Below are 25193 nucleotides of genomic sequence, written 5' to 3'. Positions count from 1 at the left end.
CATTGGTATAATCGTTTCATTAACCCACGAAGATTAAGCGGGTAAATATTATCGATTATGTTCACTTATATCATAGTTATTGCATTTGAAATTGCGACCAAATGTAGTTTTAAAAGAAAAAGTATCAAGTATAAATTTTCTCTGAATGGATGTTGTCTGAGCTTTCTCAACAATGTATGTATCATTGTTTATTGAGTTTGTACAATTTTTTTTCATTAATATACATCACAGTCTAGTTTAATGTTAAATGATCTTATTAGGATATATTAACTACGGATGCTTTTACCAAGAGACGTTTCAGGTTATTTGTAATTCGTGATAAAAAAGTAATTACGGAGGAGCTTACGTAAAATGAAGATCGAAGGGTCCAAAGGGAAGTGAGCCTGTCTAACAAAGAACGTATACATCTTTTGATCAGAAATTATATTAATATTCTTGTTGTTGACTCGAAAGCTACTTCTATAATTTTTATGCGTTTGTTAACAAAGATGAGTGTTGTCCTTCAAGCACACAAAAAAATGTAATTTTAAAAGTTACTGTAATTTATTTGTCAATTTAGTAATGAATATAGTTCAAAGATAAATATTACGACGATGCCATCCATTATCGAAATCAATTTCCGTTTTTCAAACGAACAACAAAGTTAATTTAACTTTAAAAGCCTCATTTTGTTTGTAACCAGCTACCAAAATATGGTACAATGAAAATGTGTCTGCCTTGTTTAGGACTTCGAGAAGATCTTACTGTCTTCTTATATTTATTAACTTTAAGCGAGGTTTTAAAAATGAAAATAGTTTACCTTACTTACTCCTTATCAAAGAAATCGTATACGATAAGATAATGATTATTTAAACACAAATATAAAGTATTAACAATGATCTTAACCTAATTAAGTTGGCGCCTGGTAAACCTGGCTTCCTTGATCAAAGAATAAGTATCGCAATACAACAAGGAAAATGCATTATATGTATACTGCCACAGATACCAAACTTTTTACATTTGTTTTAATATATTTATCAAGTTTTAATTAATATTATTACAATTTAGGTGTTTAGTTTACTGAAGTTTTGTAAACTACAAGTTAAACTCGCAATTTTACATTTGCAATCACGATAACGTAATGAAAGCAATAGAATTGAAATGGCTCGAAGACGGAATAATATAAGATAATCTAAAAGTCATTAAGAAGCGACCTTTATCCTATCGGAAATCTTATTCAATGACGCGAACGAAACGTTTATTATCCAGTCCAGATCATATTTTATGTTTACTGATACAAATTCAATACTAAATTATTTGCTGTTGAATATTTTGTTGAACAAATATTGTATGTAACCATGTTTGCAGTTTTGCGGTCATTTAATATGCACCATATTTTTATTTTATTTTACTATATATTTGATCGGCCGAGTTTTAATAATAGACTTAAGATATTGTTTGTTTTGTCAAAAGGTGTGTTTCATTATCATACATTCTCATTCTTTAATTCCATATATTATAATTTAAACTAAAACAGTTTTAAAATTAAATTGGTGTTGTGATTATAACATATACTACGTACATATATTAGTTACTACGTACATAGTATTTATTAATAATAATAATGATAATTTAAGCAGATAATCATTAGTCCAAATGTGTTAGTTACATTAAAAATTTAAATTAATAATACAGTTACACATCACAACAACAAACAAATTCCACACACAGTATTTTTTACCATGTACCCTTGTTAGTCAATCCAGCCTTCCCACTGTTACAACCAGCATGATTTTAGACGTCCGCACAAAGTTCACTTGACTTATACTAACGATAAAACTTATGTAAGACGGGATATCATCACATTATTGAGGATAAACTGGCGCGGTTTTATATATTTTATTTGATGCTTTTTAATCTGAGTTAGAAAAAAAGATATGATTATTATGTAGTTAATTCAAATTTAATGCGAAAATATATACGCCTTCGGATTTTACATAACATTATTGACTACTCTTTATGTATATTAAGAATACAGCATATTGTAAGCACTCAGCAATGAAATATCTAAATCATATAGTACTAGTAAACTGCATCATGTTCAGTGTTGTTCCAAGTGAGTTTATTAAATGAAAAACTACTTTAATAGAAGGGCCATTAGGTCAATGTAGCTAATGTTCTTTCCGATAAAGCTCTTTTCCGTAAAAACTACACCACACCGCATACTAATGAAAGCTTTATAACGTCTATATAACAACAACTGTAGAAACTGGAGAAAATACATTTGTATTTTCTCATTGCAATATCAGGGAAATCATCTCTTGAGTTGAACATTTATAATTCCGACATTACGAAAGATGTTTTTAATTAAAATTGCTCTTCGCATAGTTTCGGATTCGGATTTGGCGGTTTGTCATGGCAACGTCTGCGGTTAATTATAATGTATTATTTATATTTAAATTAAGTTTGTTTAAGTGTAAATGACGGGCTGAGTCGCATGTCCCTTTAATTTACATTTTGTTAAAAAAGATTGTACTACAAAGTTGTGAAATTCTCTTTTGAGACTATAGACTACATATGTCTAGAAACTTCAGCCTTACTGGAAAGCGAATAAAAATAACAAACAATTTATAATTTTTTGTTTGAAACAGAGACCAATGAGGTTGTAAAATATAATAATTTTACAGTTTGAGTTGTTTTATTTGATTACGCAATATCACGGCTGTCCTCGGGGCGAATACAAAAACAAACACAGAATACATCTAATTTGATTAATTATTCAAATTAAAAAAAATCCGACATCCTTTGCAACCTACATGATCTATTATTTCCCACGGGTAGAGACGATTTAGCTAATTAATACTATTTCGCTGTTTAAACAAAAAAAACATGTAAAAAAAGTTATAATATTGTAAGCAGAAAAACAGAAGACTGAAGTTCGCCATTTTGATGTACTCACAGCGAGCCGTGCTCTTCTATCTTTCGCTCCATCGCCGCGAGCAGACGGGAACATCACTCCACGTCCATGCGTATTTTGATATTGTTAAAATTTGAGTATTAGGATAAATACCAGATATTATATTATTGTTAGGTGTAATAGAGTTATTAAAATGTTAATTACACTATATTAAAATATTTTTATTCAGAGCCCAAACAATATTTTCCAGTTTACCTGAAACTTTTTTGAGTGTAGCTATAGTAAAAATTTACGGAAAATTTATTTACTTTTATTTACATCAAATCCTACATTGAGAGCTTTCCAACCTCAACAGAAATTTTTAATTAGCGGTTTTCGTGAAAGGCGGAATTCTTTATCCCCGGACCGACTGGGTCAATAGAGAAACACTTTATACTTCAACGGGTATCCGATTTAAAGATTTTTTACAAAGGTTTTGGGATTTTTGGTATTTCAATTATAGTATTTGACGTGTTGTTATTAAACTTACCTATAATTATATTATTGGATATAGGTACGCACCAAAATCAGTGAAATCGTAATTACGTCGCAAAATGTGATCTTAATTAGTGTTATAAATTATAAGTTAAATTAACCTGAAATATAATAAATATCATGTTCACGTATTCAGGCATATAATATTAATCATGCGTCAAATATCATAATTAATTGAATTTCATTTGAATCTGAAAATATTATTTATGAATTCCTTGAAAAACATAAATCAACTAATTGAGACACACTTTACCTGCAACAATAAATAATCGATTTCCTGAATAAACATTGTGTGACAAGAATAGAACTAAAAATATTAGTGGCATTTAGTTTTACTATATTGTTTTTCTTTTTACACATAGTAAACATGATATAAAGTTGGTAACGAGAAAGCACTACGACTCCCTGTATCGTGGGCAGTCTCTTGTGTCTCTCTTATAAATAATAATGATTTTAGGTATTTGACGTAATAAATTCTACATAACACTTACAATCCTATAATTAAACCTATGTTGTACATAATTTGAGCTTAGGACATCTTTAGAAGATGTTGTTTAAGATTTTTAGTAAACGTATAAAGTTTTAAATCGATAGTGAAAATTTGTTTTTGAGAGTGGTTAAAGATGAAGGGCCGTCAGAAAGATACAGCGTTGCACGAAGAAAGTGCGTTGGTTAGCTTATATTATGTAGGTTTGAGTTGTGTATGATGTGGTATCGTCAGTGTTTGTTTTCAAAAACTCATATAGTCTATCGTTGTCTAACAGTTAGAAGTTTTAGCGATAAGATAAGATTCGTTAAGGATATCTTAAGTTTGGCACAATGATCACGCTCAACTTTCAGCCACTCTATACGAAGATGTAGTAAGATAATATCGACTGGCGTAATGTAGTATACACTATCTTGATTGTATGTGGAGTAGAAGGTTTTCTGAGGCATTTCATTACAATTCTAAATTTGCAAACTCGAGAACACAGCTAGAGAAAAGGCCAGTTGCAGTTAGAAGAGAACTGTTTATTAGCTAGATGGGTTAAGACTAGATTAGAATATTAACTATATAGAAAAAACTGCATGCCTTACATAACTATTAACCTTAATTTAAGACATTAATATGTAAAAATATTTACAAGGTGAGCTTGGGTTGGGTAGGCCTTTTCGTACAGTACAATAGACGGACGAGTCAAAAGTACCACGGAAGGCGTAAGTAAACAATGAGAAAAATGGTGTAAAACTATTAAACACAAAATATAAACCCATCAAAATCTGCGTTGAATTTCCTAGTACAAAACCAATTTTGACACTCGACGTATAAAGTATGTAAAAGTTCAGTAATATAAAAGATATTCTTGTGGCTTTATCAAATATAATAACTTATTCTCGAAAATTGTGGGGCGTGTGATGGGTAATACATTCCAAGAAAACTTATTTTCGTAAGTCATGAGGAATGATTTATTTACACGTCAAAGTATCTTTCTGATGTTTGAACCATTTAGATTAATACAGTAAAGAGCAAAGGTCACTTATCTTTTAGCTGTTCGCCTTTTCTACACCTTTGAAATATAAATTGTGTATGATTCGTATCATTCGTTTTCATAGTAAGTGACGTTTATATGTATCAACTTAAAATTATTATTGTTTCAGTGAAATTAACACCAGAACCTTCAGGCATATTACAATTGTAAGACTTAGTTAAAAATAATTACATAAAAAAACCAATGGCGCTACAACTTTTTAAATCGGGATCTTAGATTAGTCCTTATTAGTAGGTTATCAGCTTTCTAGAGCGTAGAGTAACTCATATTGGTTGTATTACAATATTTGTAACGGCTTTACTTCAATACCCATAAACTGATAAAAATATTTATTTCCCTACATAATACAATAAATTAAATAAATGACCATTAACAAAAACAAAATATTTATTTCTTAAAATGTTTATTATTGTTGAAATATTCTTGGGCGAAAAATTTCATTCATTTCATTCATCATTTCATCATCACCAGAATTAAAGACGAACAGAAGAAATTTTCTACTGGATCCTGGTTGAAATTTCTAGTAAGCATGAAATCAAACGAATATTTTTGGGACAAAATTTTCCATAGCTCTTGCATACCTTCAATCGTGTTAATATATTTTTTTATTGATGGTAGAACCACTTCAACCACACGTATTTTATTTCCTTCTTTATTTTACCTATGAATTTGACACTTTTTAAAAGTTGGAGTGCTTTTTGCCACAGCTGATGATGATATGAATTTCTTTTCACAGGCCCTTTAAAGATTTTTCACATGAGAGAGCTACAATTCAGAGAATCAAACAAATTGTCGATTTTAAGGAAGAACGCAATTATTTGTCGGCATGCCTGCTGTAGTACTCCTCGGGCTGCCAAATGCTCTGTTGCAATAGCTACGCTGCGCGCATTTTTTTTATTTTTGCTATATTAACATGTTTCTCTGTTAATTTCTGCAGGCATCGGAGTTCTCCAAATGATTTATCGGCAGCATATAGTAGTTCAATGTATTCTCATTGAATGAGTTTCTGTTTTTGGTCTTCGGGGTCAATATAAACGAAGTCTTTGGTAAGAAGGTTATTCCTCACCCCTTTTAATAAATGTGGAACATCATAAATGGGAATCATTTTTCGTTTGTTCACTTTAAAGAAGTTAACTTTGGTCTCCTTTGCTTTTCTGAGATAATTTACTGTTGTATCGGGCACAAGCTCATTAATGACACTCACATAGTAAATGTGCTCTGGTCACACACAGTACATAAAACGGTCAAGCCAGTTGCTCATTTTTGATAACTTCCTCTATTATTACTTTCAATTCATTTTTGTTCAGGTTACTGGTGAAATAATAAGCAACAGGTTGTTTGTATCTTTTTTTAATGCCCTTCACCATAAAAACCAATGCATGGCTTACAAATACTTGTTTGCCGTGAGTTGCGAATCCTTTTAATTTGTCGGTTGCTGCATCGTAATGCACTTGCGGTAACTGTGTCCAACAAGATGTCACTTGTCAAAGATTAACGGACACAGTTTATTTTCGCGAGGCAAATCATGCACAACTTTTTTCAATTTTTCATAAATGACTTTATTGATGCCCGGCTTTAGTTTTATTGCAGAAATTAATCTTTTTAAACATTTTGCGAATGGCAATGTAAAATATTTTGCCATCACGGCATAACACTTGAGACTCCTCTTATACAAAGACAAGGACAATACTTTTTCTTCCAAACAAAAACGACGACCGTGTTTTTGTTTTTTCGCCGTTTGCTTGGCGGTAAACAATTTGGCTTGTGATGTTTGATTGATTTTTAACAAGTTTTCCAGGCATTCATCGAAGGAACATGCTTGTTGGAGATCTCTACATAAGAACTCGTCTACAAGTACAGTAGCAGTCAGTTGTCTCTTAGTACTCATTCAAAAAGCTATATTGTTATTACCTGATATGGATAACTTAATATTGATATCTTCAATGGTGCAGCTGGTGGTAGCTTTGTCCTGGTATATGTTCGAAAGTGTTATAATATTATGTTCAGAACAATCTGAAATTAAGAAAGAAGAACCAATGTCAATACAGAAACTATTAAATTAATTGTTATTGCTGATTGATAGACAAATCCAGTAACATACACACAAAAAAGAAATGCAGGCAAATTATAAATCTCTTTTTTGTAGTCCCTTAAAAACTAAATTATTTTAATTAACTGCGTCTAATTGGGTGTTCAGTTCCATTTCCTGACTGACCATTTCACTAGGGTAAGGAAGTTTTCCATGAAAGCCTGAGAAAAGTTAAACAATTTACCACTTAAATCTTTATAAGACATTGAGTAACACACAATAGTTAACCTTTTCATGGGGGAATAAGAAAGACAATGAAAAGGGTTAAGTAAATTAATTAATATTTCAATTACTTACCATTCAAATGAAGAGATGGAATGGCTGAAGCATTTAATCGGTTATTACGATTACGATCTTTGTCGGTGAAATGGACATCACAAACTTTTTTCTTTTTGAAAATCTCTTCATGTTGATAAAGTTTTAATATTCAACATTAAATCATGAAATAATATGTTTCATAGTGGCTTTGTGTACTGAAATAAATTAAATTAAATTTCAGCTGTTGCTGAGATGGATAAGACCCCACAATTTCGTAATTTAAATAATCTATTCTGTTAATAAGTATACAAACAATACTTAAAAGCTTTGTCCATATGTTCGGAACACCAAAGCGTATTATATCAGATCATGGCACTCCATTCACGGGACAACATTTAACAAAAAACTGTGTAAAGAAGTCTATTGAAAGTCTATTGAATTACATGGAGTCGCTAGTGGCGTCAGTCGTGCTAACGGGCAAGTAGACCGTCTAATGATCTTTATAACTTATTGCTTTGCAATTGCTGAAAATTATGAAAACAGGTCTTAGAAATCTGTTATCGGTGAAGTTCAATTAGCTTTGAATTGTACTGTTTCAAAAAGTACGGGTAAGAGTCCGTTTCAGTTATTATTTGGCTGTAACAAGAGCCCGCCTAGAGTGAACTGTCTAGCAATAGATCTTGACACAAGCGAGAATCAGGATTTGTTAGGACAAAGACAGAGAGACAGAAATAGCTAAAAATAGGATGAACGAGCAGGTAAAAAGTAAGGTTAAATAAAGTAAAAGTAAAAGGATTGAGTTTTAGTTCAGAAAAATTTAGTGGTCACTAAAGTACGTTCGAATGATCGTAACAATTGTGAGCCATTATCTGGGGGACGGTTCCAATATGTGTACCACGAGCGATTGCGTAAATATCCGGCCAGTCTGCCTGAATTGTCAGAATGTCTTGACTCCATAATATGCATTAATAATTAGTTTTCTATCATTGTAAAACAGATTTCATTTGGTTATTTGTTTCGTAAATTTGGGGGTGCCGATTGGTAATTTGAACTGAATTATTGTATTAAGCAGCTATCTTGATCTCGATCGTGATAGTGTTTTAATTAATATACGATTTATGATCATTATTGATTGTAAAAACGGTTTATTTGTTCTCTGAATGATGAATGACAATGATGTGTTGAAAGCTCATCGCTTTGTCCTAATGATCTGCTGAAAGCTTAGACGCTTTGCAGTAATTTGTCCTTGTATTGATGCTGAAAGCTTAGAGGCTTTGCAGTAATTTGTCCTTGTATTGATGCTGAAAGCTTAGAGGCTTTGCGGTAATATGGCCTAGTATTGTTGCTGAAAGCTTGGATGCTTTGCTGTGTTTTAGCATAAAATCTATATTACCCGTATCGATGCTGAAAGCTGGAACGCTTGCGATGTGTTCGATGTGCTGCTTGTAAGAAGTGTTGAAAGCTTAACGCTTTGCTGTGCAATAAAGTTGTAATACGAAGGCTTCGTCCTAAACCAATTTAAATACTGACGCGCCATAGATAGCCGATGCAAGAAACCTGTTCTTGTCAAGAAGTAGTTTTCATTTAATAATCCAAGTTGCACTTTCTCTTGTATAGGTATAATGTTGAAAAATGTAAATAGCTTTCTGTAGTCCTCTTTATATTGTGATTTTAATTTTATAGGAGCAATTGTTTTTAAAATACGCATAATATTTGTGCTTTATTTATTCGTAGCTAAATTAAATTATAAATTACAAAAAACAGTTTACTATAGAGAATACATTATATGTGCAAAAAAAAAACATTTATAACACTTAGAAAAGAAAAAATCTATTAAATTTTTTAAATACATTTTATTAAGTAATACCTTATTCGGCTGTGTTGTATGATGGTGTGAAAATGAGGGTATGAGGTGGTGTGTGCTCGTGATGCAGGTTATTTTTCGCTTTGGATATTCTTCATATTCCTTTTTAGCATAGTCCGCTATAGCATAAACAAGTCAAGGATTAATGTAAGGAACGTGAAGCAAAGCATGATTACTAGTATGGTAGGTTTATCTGAATAGATGTCATGTAGTAGCATTATATCGTATGGATTCGTCGAGAGTATAGTGTCAATGATTAAATGTTCATAGTCAAAGAAAAAGACAAAGTCAAAAATCAATTATTCATATAGGTAACACAATGTACACTTATGAACGTCAAAAAAAATCATTAAATGCTTCTAATTTTACATTTACTGTCAGTTCTCAAATCAAGGACGTAGAACGGAAGAGAAGAACTGGCAATAAACTCTCTGCCACTTTTTATAATCGCCAATTTTTTTTGTTTTACACATCGTTTGTAAGGCGCTGAAACCATTACATCATGTTCCACATGACATCTTAAGTAATAAATAATAATAAAATCAAAGAATTGTCTCAGAATGTCAGGTCCTCTATCAGCAGGAGGCATGGTGAAATAGGAGCACGCACTTACATACTCGAGGGAATAACACGCAAATACATATGAAAGTTTAAAGTCGTTTTGAATATTTTCTTTTTAAATACTATGTAAGTAGGCGACCAAACTGGATTTTTTATTTAACTCGATATTTGGTTAAACAAAATAAATAACATAACTTTTATATCTTTGATCTGACACTTTGTTTCAACATAACCTCTACAAGTCCAATCAAAATCTATTGTAAAATTCTTTATAGTTTTGCATTTATTTTTATACCGTATAACTTATGAGATTGTTAAATGGTATATAAAACTTGAGACCATTTCTCATTTACATTAATGTCAAGACAATGTACTTATAATAACGCCTTCAAAGATCTACTCCACTCTCTTTGAATAATTGAGTGCTCACACGACATCGTATTATCGATCGATATAAGTCACCGTTTAGGGTGTAATTCTGAAGCATGTGCAATTTTTGCAGTATTATATTTACATTTAAACGAACGTGATCTTATCAGGTATAAATTAATAACAACGTGTATTAAGACAATAATTGAAAACATCTCTATAAAATATTTTGTACGTGTTCTTTCTTGTTCTTTAATTATAAATATAGCAGTTATACAACTTTACTCTAACATCTGGCTAATTTAAACATGACATCAATTGCTTGGCTAACAAGTCCTAAATAACCTAAGAAAATATTTATTTAGTTCTACGACAGTAGACAAATGCAACATAGGCCCCAGCAAATTTTATTTTACTCAGCAAGTTTTACACTACTGACAGCAGAGTTTTTTAAACAAACGACAAAAGAAAGCACCTAGCGATAAGAAACGTGTGTGACAAAAATATCAAGTACATTAGAATGTCAACCTTGATTTTCACCATTTACATATCGCACTTCCAACAGATTTCATTTGCATTCAAGTCCTTTGTTCGATGTACGCTTTGTACCTTGGGCCATGCTTAGAAATCTTGTTCCATTCTTCGAGTCGCATATCTCAAGCTTTACCGTGCTAAGGCGGTCGACGTTTGTACGGTTTGTCTTAAAATAAGAAATTTGTATATAAATAAATAAAACATGTTAAAAATTATATGACGTCGTCATAAAAATTTACAAAGCCCATGTGTTATAAAAAGGTTTTACGGTGTCCCTGATACCACGACATTTACAATTTTAACAAAATTAAAATTTTGCGCCGATGTCACCCGTGAGCCTGAGCCTGATCACGTGATCACTACGTTGGAAGACTTTTCGTTCACTGTACAAAATATACCTACCAGTGGCGCTACAACGTTTTTACCAGTTTTATCAGTTTATCGTTTAGTCTCAGCCTTAATGGGTATGTAATTTTGTATGTCGATTTTTTGACTAAGACATTCCAGTTTGCTTACGATTTTTTACTTAACTGTACGAGCGAGTGTTACGTACAAAGAGACAAAGGTGCACAGCCGGCTCGAACCTACGACCTCAGAGATGAGTCGCTGAAGTGAGGCCAACACTGTTCGTTACAAAATATAGGGAATGTTTAATAATCTGCTTGTATTCACCGATCAGTCGTCAGTAGGCATAATGTAACAGTGAGCAGAAGCTTTACACTTTTGACACCATTTCAGAGATAAAATCAATGATATCGATTTTTATTTTAATAATGTAAGAAAGGGAGAAAACTGATTTTCTTGTTAATCTCTTCATATTCTATATGTTATTGTCGCCTCTGGTAGCGTGTATTAAATTTTCTTTATAACTTATTTAATTTGTTAAATAATTATTATTCTTTCAAATCTAAAAATCTTGTAATTTAAGACATTTGAACGTCTAGCTTATGGTAATATTCGCATGGAAAGCATACGTATAATAATTGAAACAATAATTTGCCTAAAATGGAACCTTCTAAATTGCGAGATACCGTTATTCTTATCTACCCTCCTAAAATGCCTTTTAAGAAATCAAGTAGCAAAAACCACTAACGTTTATATAAAGCTTCGCTTTAACTCAACATTCAAGTCCATTAGTCTTAATAAAACGCTAGGAGTGGTATTTACTCAGAGAAATGAAGGCAGTTAGCATTGCAGTTTGTTGCAGCTAAGACATTTTTAAACGTTTTGTTACAAGGAACAATGTTTGTGGTCGAGATCGCTTATTTGAATCTGTGTAATTTAGCTTAAACATGTATTCTGGAAGTAATCTCTATAGGTTTGTTTTAAGGTATATTTTACAATGGGCATACATTTTACCTCCGTGGTAAACACATTTACTAAGAAGGTTCTACCTATAAGTAGTATTAAAATATAGAACAGACCACAACGTAGTAAGAAATATAAATATAAACGCTTGTTTGTGGGTACTGGCACCACTGGAATAGAAGCAAAAAAAATACTAAATACATACTACATTTTATACATACATACATAAAAATTCTTCTTTAGACATTACCATTCTCCAAAACAGCCTCACACCTCAACCATAACCAATAAAATGCTTCTATAAAATATAAAATTTTTCTTAAAAGTCTCGAGATGGGGCACTCACGATACAACGGCTGTATGCTGTACAAATTATTATTATATAAAAAGGTATATTAAAGTTCACTAAATATGTTGACATGACAAAAAAAAGATAATTTAATAAAAATTATATAAAAAATTCTGATACTAACAAGATAGTTATCAAGATTAAGATACTAAGAAGCAGTTGGCTAAACATGATATTATTATGATATAGCTTATTTCTACTTTGGACGCATATAGAAATATGTTGTTATAAATCGAAATCAAACATTTAGAATTAGAAGTTTACGTTCAGAATCCTAAGTTCTACCCTATTCGGGCTGTTGTGTCGGTAATGAAAATATACTTTTGGCTTGCAAAATAGGGTCGTGTTTCCTTTGAAAATAATGAAGTCCCTATACAAACCTTATCGGACGTTCGTTAAAACTTTTTCGTCGCTCACAAACTTTTATATCTTTGATCTGACACTTTGTTTTGCGAAATCTTGAATTATATATAATATTGTGGGTTTAGGATTTAGGCAGGACCTGTTAATCAAAAAATATACTCCACTATTAATGCAGTAGTAAGATGTCTTTTTTGTTTAATTATTTATTTTACGTTAGTAACAGTTATAAAATTAAGGAAATACAGTAAGTTTTGTGTGCTTCTAGAAGTAAGATTTTATTATAATTATTGGTATAAATTAAATGAATAAATAAATATCGAATATTGTTTGGAACTATTCCCAGGGATATATAAGCGAGCCGAAACGCGACTAGTCGCCTTTAGTTTTTTGAATGCGATTACACGAGAGAAACACCGAAGCGATAAAGTGAATACAAGTGATAAAGTACTGTGTGAAGTGTGCATAAGTGAAGTAATTAGTGACTGTGTTTTTGTGTGTTATAAGTACATTTCTGCAATCAATTTGTGCTCATAAATTCCTCATTGATTTTTCAAGAAATAAACCCTTGAAGAAATCTACGGCATTTTCTATCCGATCCCCTAGCTCGTAACAATATTAAACGATCTTTCGTTTTAATTGTTTGAGAAATAGATTTTTAAAATTAAGCACATGAAGTTTTCTCTTTCGTATGTATTCTGTCCCAAAAATACCCATATCAGGTTACGCTGGATTATTTCTTTTTATTATTATTATGTTTAAAAGACATACCAATAATGAGTTATAACGAATGGCTGTTTTATGTTGAACATGAACAGTTCACCCTGATAAAACTATATACAAGAGTCGTGAGAAACTTTGTAGTTAAATAAATTTGCCAGCTTATTACGTGTAACCTACAAGATCGATAACTGGAAAATTTTGTATGAAAACTTTGATTGTTCGATAGAACTAGTAAGCTCTCGACAGCAGCTGTCAACGCCAATACGCCGTTCTGGAATCAAATATCTTTAAAAAATATCAGGAGTAATAGAAGTAAGAAAGCCTTGCTTTATAAGTATCCATGAGTGGCAAAAACACTTAAATCCTCCATTTTTCTTCCACAAACAATCAAGATAGAGTAAACTACATTATGCCAGTCGATATTATCTTACGGCATCTCTGTAAGAGGTGGAGCAGAGCGGTATAAGATATTATATATGAAACCTTTTCGCTACCCAACTAAACATTGGTCGATGAAACAAAACTTGTAACGGTTAGACAACTATTATTAATGGCAATGTGCCGACTTTTTTGATAACAAATCCTGACCACACCACATATACAATATAATACCCAACGCAAACCTACATATAAGGACGAAAAAACACAGTTTCTTCGCTTAACACTTTCCCCTTGGAGAAGCCCTTACATCTTTAACCACTTTCTTTAAAACAATGTTCACTATCGATTAAAATTTTATATAAATACTAACAACTTTTAGATACATTTCAACATGTCCTGCTGAAACGGTCTTGTCAGTAGTTTAATTATGGAATCGTCAGTGTTAAGCAGAATTTATTAAATCGAGTACCTATATTCAATAATATGTCAAATCGAAGAGACACACACAGATACACAGGGAATCTTAGCGTGGGGGCTTGTGCACTTTCATTTATAATTATACATCCTACTTTCTGTGTAATAGTTATTTTTCTTTCTTTCTATACGTAAGAAATATTTGTAGAAATATCTATTGCACATTCTCAGATTTTAAATAACCTGCAAAGATTAAGCCTTTTCATTATTAATTTTGAAATCTTATGTAAGACGTGACTTACTTTACTTGACTTAATGTCCTATAACCCCTAGGTGGGGCAGAGGGCGTCCACAGTGAGTCTCCATCGCGTTCGGTCTTGAGCCTCGTGTTTCACCTCGCTCCAAGTCTTTCCGGCTCTCTTTGCCTCGTCCGCAACTGTTCGGCGCCAGGTTTGTTTGGGACGGCCACGCTTCCGCTTTCCTTGCGGATTCCAATCAAGCGCCTGCTTGGGAATATGATTGAGATCCCATCGGAGTGTATGGCCTATCCAATTCCATTTGCGTCGCTTGATCTGCTGGCTGATCGGGGTTTCTCGACAGCGCTCCCAAAGTTGCTCGTTAGAGATCTTTTCAGGCCAGTAGATGTTCAGAATACGGCGAAGACAGCGGTTAACGAAGACTTGGAGTCGGTGCGAGATGTGTTTGGTGACCTTCCACGTTTCACACCCATAGAGCAGCACAGATTTGACGTTGGATCCGAATATTTTAACCTTGATTCGACGCGTCAACATCCGTGACTGCCATATAGGCCGAAGTTGTGCAAAGGTTGCTCTGGCCTTGGCAATGCGCGAAGTGATGTCCTCTTCTGTACCTCCAGTTTCAGACACGACGCTTCCGAGGTAAACAAATTGTTGAACGCTTTCTATGTCCTCTGCACCCACCCGCATTGGGGTGCGATTCTCAACTCCAACACGCATTTCTTTCGTTTTCCGGGTGTTGATTTTGAGTCCCGCAAATCCCGCCTCGCGTTCCAGGTCGTCCAACTTAGATTGCATGTCGCGGTGCGTGTGACTCAGCAGACAGAGGTCATCGGCGTAATCCAAATCTTCTAAGATGTTGGTTAATCCCCACTCTATTCCGCGACGTTGGTTCTGATGTATGCGATCCATAATCCCGTCGAGAACAACCAGGAAAAGTAGTGGCGAGAGTAAGCAGCCTTGCCGGACGCCTGCGTGCACTTGAATATCTTCTGAGACGAGACCATCGTGAATCACTCTACAAGAATAGTTCCTATAGCTGGCCTTAACTAGGTTAATTATCTTTGGCGGGACACCAATGTTAGAGAGTCGCGACCATATGCTGCTCCATCTCAACGTATCGAAAGCTTTTTCGAAGTCAACAAAGGTAAGATAAATCTCTCTCTGCCATTCTGATGCCTGTTCGAGAATGATACGAAGAGTGTTAATTTGGTCGGTACACGAGCGGTTAGGCCGGAAGCCAGCTTGTTCTATGCGAAGGAGAGGCTCAACGGCTGCAGACAACCTGTCCAAGATAATTCTGCAGAAAACCTTGGAAGGGGCCGAGAGCAAGGTGATACCTCTCCAATTGCTGCATTGGCTTAGATCACCTTTTTTGGGCACAGTAATAAGAAGGCCCCTATTCCAGTCCTCCGGAAGCTTCTCGCTGGCCCAGATTTTCCCAATCAAAGGTGTCAGCGTGTCGACGGTAGTAGCCAGGTCCGCTTTTAACATTTCTGCGGCTATTAAATCAAGCCCTGGTGCTTTACCAGTCTTAAGACCCATGACCGCTCTCTCCACTTCATCACGTGTAGGTGGTTCGATATCGATGTCTAGTGGCCTGGGTGGTGGAAATGTGTCTTGCATGCCTCCATGCGTAGCTGTGGGACGAAAGGTTTCTTCGAAGTGTTCACGCCAGCGTCGTAGTTGCCCTTCTGCTGTTACGATAAGTTGACCGTCTTTTGATTTTAGAGGCTTTTTATGCTGACTTATCTTTCCTGCCAAGATTTTAGTCGCTTTATACAGTTCTCCCATGTTGCCGGTGTTAGCGGCAATTTGAGCGTGGTCAGCAATACCGTCAACCCACAACCTTCTGTCCTTTCGCGAGCTGCGATAGATCTTCTTACGAATCTCCCGATACTGCTGTCTGAGGTCGGCTTGTAGTAGTTCGTCGTTGGTTCCGAGCAGTTTTAGGTGGAGTTTCCTACGTTCGTTTATCAGCTGCCAAGTAGCTTGTGACATCCAATCCACGCGCGAGTGCTTAGTATGACCTAAGACAGAAGAGCTGGTCTCTGTGTAGGCCACTTTGATGCGTTTCCACTCTCCGTCTATTGAGTCATCGTCGGCGTGAAGTCCGGTGAAGCGGTTACGAAGTTCAAGCCTGAACCTGTTCAAAATTTCAGGATCTCGCAGTTTAGTGACGTCAAACCTTCTTCCAGCTCTACCAGGGGCACCAGCTAGTCGCGCAACTGCAATCTTGAGTCGCATTTCGGCTACAACCAGATGGTGGTCACTGTCAATATCAGCGCCTCTTCGGTTTCGGACATCGAGGAGTGACGAGCGCCACTTCGAACTGATCGCAAGGTGGTCAATTTGGTTTTTCGTGGAGCCATCAGGGGAGTTCCATGTGTACTTATGTACATCTCTATGAATAAAAAGTGTCCCACCGATGGTCAGGTCATGGTGTTGGCAAAACTCTATAAACCGTTCACCATTCTCGTTCCGTACTCCGAGTCCATGTTTGCCCATGTTGCGCTCACAGTTACTGTTTTCGCTTCCCACTTTTGCGTTAAGGTCTCCCATGACGATCACAATATCTTGTTTCTTAATACCTTTAAGTGTGGCATTTAGAGCGTTGTAAAAGTCATCCTTGATGTCCTCCGCAGACGTGTTGGTGGGAGCGTAACACTGCACAATGGAGATCTTCCGTGCTCTTGAGTTGAAGCGGGCCCAAATGATTCGGTCTGAGATCGGTTTCCAGTCCAAAAGACTTTTCTTTGCGGAGTTAGAGAGGAGGAAAGCGACGCCATATTCAAGGTCGTCATCCTCATTTTCCTTCCCGGAGTATAGAAGAGTTAGTCCTTTGGACGTTCTCAGTTCGCCAAAACCATTTCTACGCACTTCACTTAAACCAAGTATTTGTAGATTATATCTTATCATTTCAGCTTCTGCTTGTGCTAGTCGAGTGTCGTTACTTAGCGTTTTTATATTCCAAAAAGCAATTCGTGTCCGTGATTTAATGCCAAAGGTCGTCGGTAAAAGATCGGTCCGGTTTCTCACTGTTTCGGTTTCTTGAATCGTTGGTTTTTCAGGCAAGCAGGAGATTAACCCACTGTGCCCTAGTCTGATAGTGGGGCTGCCACTTTAGAGCATCCAGACATGCTCGGTTTTATACGGGTTACCTCCCTAGTGAGTGGATTCTGTTTTAAGGCGCAGAATATTCGCCTTTTGCCCTGCATCCTCAGCTCATCTGCAGCTCTAGGTAGTGGGCACGCGTGAGCGTGGCTGCAGTAGGTCCCAGGGTGGACGACTAGGACGTGGATGACTCGGACTGGTCGGGGTTCTGCTTATACTAGTGTTCCACTACGTAACACAGCAGAAGGTTTTTTTTGGCTTTTTCTAGGCAATGCTGACCTCACTCCATCAGCGATTCCCACCAACACCAACCCCAACTTCCCACCCCAGACGTGCTAAACAACAAATCATTTGTAATAGGCTGTCAGTTTTCATGCAAAAAAATCAACAAATACTGGCGAAAAACGCTCCCGGCCTGGTAAACGTATTACTGGTGGACCTTCATAACTTGTAGCGTTTATTAGATTTGAGCCAACTTTACGAAAAGGTAAGTTGGCTGATTTTCCTAAATATTGGCAATTTTTTGTTCATTAAAAGAAAGTTATGATGCTAATCGAATAAGATTATGTTTATCTGTATAGAGTTACAGAAGCAGTTATAAACAAAACGTTTACGAATAAATGATTTATGGGTGATAAGACCAAAACATTTCATAGCTCTTAGTGGTCAGTTATTTATAAACATATTGGTTACTATCTATGTAACCAAATATAAATCGCAAAACATATTACTGAGCTCAAAACTTAAAGGCGGCTGGGCCAATTCGAGCATTTTTTTAACTCTGAGGACGGTTGTTACAGAGAGAAAACTGGATAGTATATTTAAAAAATTGATTAATATTATTTTATTAGTATTTAGGTTCGGAAAAACGAACCGTCTCAATGGGGTAGCCTTGCAAAATGTTCCATATATTTATCTAGAAAGGTAGCCAACGTAAAAACGATCATATGAGGGAGAAAGGAAGTTCGCGGGTTATCTAGTAATTGATAACAATGACTACAATATTACGTTTTTACTGCAAAATCGGTAGGATACATAGTAAGACATATAAATGTATAGGTGAAGTGTGAATATTCCTTGTAATGAAAATCGTTAAGGACGGAATTACCTGAACTTCACCTTCTAATACATTGCGAATTATATTAATAAATTTGTGTCAACGCAATATTTATGTTATAAGTTGTTAAAGCTATAATACCAAAGGGTTTAAACCAACATGAGAAGCAATTAAGGTCTGTTTGAACTGACGCACAAGTTCCAAACTAATCACTGCCACAGATGTCAAATAATTGGACGAGGAGATTGCTGCCGTGACCATTTCGTTTCCCTTTTAGGGCCAAGGGGGCTTTCTTTCCTGTTTTAAGCTCGTCACTATTGCATTAAGCAGTTGATTGAAAGGGAATTTGAAACCTATTACAATAATACTTTAATTTTTAATTACATAAGTATGGTATTTTTCATGTATGTTTTTTTTAGTTATGACATTAAAGTCAAAAGTGAACACCCTTAACATTAATCAGTTTGAACGTGGCGTTAAGTTTATTTAAAACAACAAAAGGCAACTAGATCAAAGGATGCATATAATTCAATCTTATGGCAAATATAAGATATCTTTAAAATAAACCTAACCAAGGTGTTAATCAATCTGCCAATATCCTATGAAAACTGCGGAATGGTCTCCCTATTATACATCGAACACCTGTAGTATATTAAAACGAGCAATTACTTATTGCTGGATCCGATTTCACCTGACATTTATTCAGCATTAATCTGCGTTCTCTCTTGGGCAAAAATTGTGATTTTGGAATTGTGGAAATATTTTTTTAACTTCATTTAAATGGTATCTTATTCGAACGTATTCTTGTGAATACCTTTCATCTTTTGGTCAAACTTTTCCAAAGATAAAATAATGGGATAATCGGGCGGCATTAAAATGTGGTCGTGGCCCATAGACTACTATTAATTCGAGGGACTACTATTAATTCGAGGAAAAAGTTCGCTCTCCTTGTGAGCCGAATCCATAGTAAACTCGTTTAGGAAGTGTTGGTAAAGAAGAATAACTGTAGATTTTAAGCAATAAAGGCGAAATTATTTCCCGTGTGAGGAAGGAATGAGAGATCGCAGATCAACCCAAATTCATCTGAAGAGAGATAGAAGAGTGTAGAGACACTGTAAACATTTCAGCATTCCAGTTCATGTATCATAAGTTATTGTTGAACTGAAATTTGAGTTTTAGGCAAATGTTAGTCTACCAAATTGAAATGGTTATTGTTTCATGGGATCCAACCTGAGACTGGTTATTATACGCTAACCAATAAGTTACGATTGTCATAATTATCTTATGATACTAACTACAATATACAACTTTATATACAATACAAAAAGTCGACAATAAAGAATCCATTCCGTTAAAATTTTAAGTAAAAAGAGAACTTTAAATTATGAAATTCAAATTATAATGGAAGAGTTGTTAGCGGTGAGGTCAAGTAGTGAATATTTTGAGCGAAATAATCCTCTCCACGGGGCTATAATCTACTTTTAGATAAAACTTCTTTAACGGACCGGTGACCGGAGATTAAAAGGCGGGCAACCTACTTGCGCGCCTTCCGGAAATGTGTGTCCATGGGCGGCTTTGTGTCACTTGTTATTTTGCAACGTGCATATCGGTGATTTTTACAATAAAGTTTGTTATAAATCAGGTAATTTAATAAATAGATGGTTTGTATTATTAATATTTTAAATTATGAGTACTTATAATAGATAAACTCTTTGTATATTTAATGTGCTTTTGTAAATAACAGTTTGACAAGCGCCACGATTGGTCGATATTTCTCGAGTGACGCGGGAAAATGTCGGCTTTCTCTCGGGCGTTAATTGATTAAGGGCGAACCAACCTAGCGAGGGGCTAGGTTCCATCGGTAAAAAAATTGATAAGTATAAATTAATGTGCAAATAGAATATTAACCAAATGTATTGTTCTCTTCTTTAAAACGATATCCTGCATTACTGGCTGGAAGAAGTCTAACAGACTTGACAGAAAGTCCTTGCTTCTCGGTTTTTAAGCAGTTGCTTTTTTGAACAGACCATTTATATAGCACGATATTGGAGCAGAGCATAAATCAAATATGTTGCAAAAGCGGATAAAATTGAGATTCCATTCCGTACCCTGCGTAAACAAAGAGTTGCAAAAAAATCACATATGACGGAATTGTAATTTAAAATATTCCAAAACTAGTTATTACGATTGTCTTTTGTTAAAATAGCTTTTACACATTAAGAAAAACACTTTTTGAACGGATTAAAGCTATGTATTATTTTTAAAACTTATAGTTATTTACATAATTCTAAATTTTAAATTTTTTCCGACGTTTCGCGTACTTTTCAGTGTGGGTGACGGTGACTGAAGACGAAAGGTGTTAAATGTCAGCTGTGATAATTTTGACATTTAACACCTTTCGTCTTAGAATTATGTAAATAACTATAAGTTTTAAAAATAATTTAATCCGTTGAAAAAGTGTTTTACTCAAGTTATTACTTCTTTATTCCTAATACATAAAGAAACAAATTCTCAAACTTATTTATGAAAATCTCTTTTAGAGTAATAAAATAAGTTCTACACAGTTATTTCTTATAACGTCTTTAATTCAGTGAAAGGAAAAATGTAGGTTTCCAATTTGGTTTGCAAATTGAAATATTTAATTTAAGTTTTTTAACGTTACTGAGGAAAACAATATAGTTAGATTAATGCCCACTCAGAGCCCTTATAAATTTAAAACTTAATTAGCATTATATTAAAACAAAATAAAGTATAAAAAAAGCAGATAAATTTTTATGTAAAATAAGTGGAATGACAGATATTATCATGAATTTGTATGAAAATTAATTATTCTCTGAAATATAATATTATGAGTTGTCCCACGCAAATAAAGGGCACTCTTTTTAATTAAAGTCATTTTATTTTTATAATGTTTTTTAGCGTTTAATTATATTTTTGTAGTTTAGATCCGTCTTGGATATATTTTCTTGACTATATTCTAGTTTAAGAACATTTTATTTTAAACTGTAAATGAAGTTATCGGCCTTGTTTAAGAATATTTTATTAGCCCCAAGTCGACTATGTAGAAAATCAATCCACATAAAACATTCACGCTTCATTCAATTTCAGAAACTGTTTAGGTAAACGGTCAAACAATTTGGAAAAACTACGAACCCTCACGAATAAAGGGAATAAAAAAGTTTTTCTTTCACAGGTAACAGGAGGACAATGGAACCCACTTCGGATCGAAATCTGTTCATGACTACGCCGTTCGTGCTAACAAAGGAAATTAACGTAACCTAACATGACAACATGACTATCGATATAGTTTTGAAGGAAAATTTCACTTTGGACTTTCGAGAGCTCTCTACATCAATGTATCTAACTGATACTTATGTAAACCACTCACTTGAAATAAATGAAACGACTAACGACTTAATTTATTACAATCAGTTTAAAGATGACGCGTTTTTTGTATTCCTCGCCGTGCTCAAATGTATTATTATGCTTTTCATTATCATTGCTGCAATTTTCGGAAACCTTCTCGTTATTGTTTCTGTCATGAGGCATAGGAAGTTACGAGTGATTACTAACTATTTCGTTGTGTCGCTGGCGTTGGCTGATATGCTCGTAGCAATATGGGCTATGTGCTTTAACTTCAGCGTAGAGATAACGAATGGGGAGTGGTTGTTTGGCTATTTCATGTGCGATGTATGGAATTCCTTGGATGTCTACTTTTCGTCTGCCTCCATTCTACATTTGTGCTGCATTAGTGTGGACAGATACTATGCGATAGTCCAGCCCTTGGACTATCCTTTAATAATGACGACGAGTCGACTTGGAATAATGCTAGCCGTGGTGTGGTGCAGCCCTGCGCTGGTCTCATTTCTCCCAATATTCATGGGCTGGTACTCTACTTTGGACCACTTGGAGTTTCGGCGAAGGCACCCGAAGGTAATTAAACTTTAATTTAGTTATTAATTTATTGTTTACTATCGCTATAATCTATAGAGATTGAAAGTCGCACAGTAGGGAAACACTTCTGCTGCTGGGTACATTAAAACCACTTAGTTATTTTTGCGGCTGGCAAACTAAAATATATGTATTAACAGGTATGCAGCTTCACAGTGAACAAGGTGTATGCGGTGATATCGAGTAGCGTCAGTTTTTGGATTCCGGGAGTCATCATGATCTTTATGTACTATAGGATCTATGTTGAGGCCGACAGGCAGGAACGCATGTTATACAGGTGAATTTTAACAATTATAATACTTCATTAGTGATTTATAGCCTAAGTACTTTTTGCAGATGTGTCATATATCGAGTAAAATAAGCCTTTCAAATCAAGTAAAATACCTGCAAGCACGTGGTACTTTCAAATGCCATTTTAAAAATTGTCCTAATAGAGACAGGCTCAGAAGAGTTAACAATTGGCTGTGATAACCTTCCTAACAAGGCAGTCTAATGACGTCATCTAACGACATACCAAATGTTCTTTTGACATCCGTCAATTTGTACACTTGGAATTTACGTAAATTACAGATTAGAATTGCAATTAAAGTTACTCATAAAAAAGAATTCGTATACGTACAATGTATATAGTATAAAATAAAAAAGTTGTCAATGTATGAAAATATTTATTCAGGAATAAATACACCTAGTCTTTAGTCAGAGCATTGTCGGACTCACATCCCTGAGGTCGAAAGTTTGATCTCCTGCTGTGCACTAATAGTCTTTAACTCGCTCGTACGGTTAAGGATAACATCATTATGCAACCGAAATCTGACCATATCGGCGTTGTAGCGCAAATGTTTTTTTTTTAAATGTGTCTATGTCTACTAAATACAAAAGAGTATGTTTTCGTGAATAAAAAGGTTTTTGTGATTTGGTTTTGAGAAAAAGGACCAGTGCAATCATAACTTACTTATTTATTTATTGATGCGTAAATAATACGTAAGTTATGATTATATATATACTAAGTAAATAATCTATCTATGTCCGCAAATAACACTTGCCCCTGCGGTGAAGAAAAACATCGTGAGGAAAACTTCATGTCTGAAAAAAATCACATTATAGACAATCACCAATAAAAAAAGAGTAAAATCTAAAAGTTCAACGATTTCATGGAAAATAAAACATAAAGTGTTGTGAACACTGTACAAAAACATAAAAATAATTCGGTAGATCCTAGGTACCAGTCAGAACACCATTTTTCTTATCAATCTAGGCCATTGACCAGACAAAATAAAATCGTTGGGCGTCTGAAATTTCTATCAAGTCAACCGCTATAACATTATAAATGTTATTTACATATTTACGCAGGTTATGCGCACTAACATCTTTGGACACCATTTTTAACCAAAATTAACAAAAACAAACGGTAACTAAATTTTCAGTGTCATCTTGCTTCTTGAACAAAAGCTTCCTGGAACGAGCTTAGGTTTTTTAAACTAAATTACTTTCCGTGGGAGGAAATCCTGCTTAAAAGTTAAAACACGTTGTTAAGTTAATTTCGACGCTTTTACGAGAAAATCACATGAGTTGGTGCAAATCTGATTTTAGATTTTGTAGAAGTTCAGTTCAGTCTTTTATGCACTGCAAATGTATTAGAATATATATATAGAATATAAATACTAGGTAAATAGAGATGGCTACAATTTTAGGAAACTTAATTAAACTAAAAAACTCAATTACATTAGGTCATGCGATTATATAAATCTAATGAAAGGGTTTAGAGTTCATGATTAAAATATACGACATTTGCCGAACATTTGTTAACATCCAAAATGGCCGTAGGTAGTTTTTTTTTATTACACATTTAGTTCTAAAGAACTTTAAATCGTTGACATTAGCTCTTCTCTTATGATTAAATATACTTATTTATTATTATTCTCTCATTATTATTAGCTATCGAATACGTTCGATATTATATGCAACTTCGACTTACTATTATAAAATCGAAGTATAAAGGTTTAATGTTTCGTTAAAATTGGTTCGAGATTCATAGCTATTGTTTGTCGGTTTTGGAACTACATATCACATGCACGTCATGTGAAGCTTAGCGAGACTACGTAGACTATTTTTATGCAATATTTTTTAAGTGCCCTCAATATCAATAATTCATATTTACGCGTACAACTTTCCTGGGTGCTTCATTTCATTTTATACATTTTCCGTTCTATTTATATTTACTATTTAGTTTTTAATATTTTTATAAGACTAAAATTACTTTCCTTTTGGAGTTTTGTCTGTATAAATTAATACTTATTAAAGAAACAAATGCAATCTGAGGCCTGGGCTTATATCTGGAGTCATTGTATTTTAAGAAAGATAAAAAAATATTTATTTGATGGTATGAAAATCGGCCCAACTCGGCTTTAATTTGTCACCAGCAATAATGATTCTCAGTGCCCCCATACAATCTTAGAGTGACAGCTTCACAATTTACACAACACACTAAACAAAAATAATAAAAGTCACTATGCAACTAATCTCCGAACTCAGCCATTCTAAAAATCAATTAATTGTTATCTCCCAATAAATATTTCTTGCTACAAATATTTTTTTTAAAATCAATAAGTTGTCCTCTGTACCTGTCAACAACATGTAAAACATAA

The 25193-nt window shown here is 34.2% G+C and overlaps 1 protein-coding gene across 1 annotated transcript in view; it reads left to right on the top strand.

Annotated features, from left to right (window-relative positions):
• Positions 1-25193, top strand: part of LOC123720480 (octopamine receptor beta-1R-like) — a 51746-nt gene that overhangs the window by 15746 nt on the left and 10807 nt on the right. The window contains exons 2-3 of the mRNA XM_045677100.1: positions 21791-22530; positions 22689-22825. Coding sequence (XP_045533056.1) covers positions 21889-22530; positions 22689-22825 — 779 coding nt within the window. The 5' untranslated portion in view covers positions 21791-21888. The remainder of the gene's footprint in view (positions 1-21790; positions 22531-22688; positions 22826-25193) is intronic.

Source organism: Pieris brassicae, chromosome 2 (genome assembly GCF_905147105.1).
Source record: "Pieris brassicae chromosome 2, ilPieBrab1.1, whole genome shotgun sequence".
In the NCBI taxonomy this organism is placed as follows: Eukaryota; Metazoa; Arthropoda; class Insecta; order Lepidoptera; family Pieridae; genus Pieris; species Pieris brassicae.
This window is presented reverse-complemented; position numbering and strand designations above follow the sequence as displayed.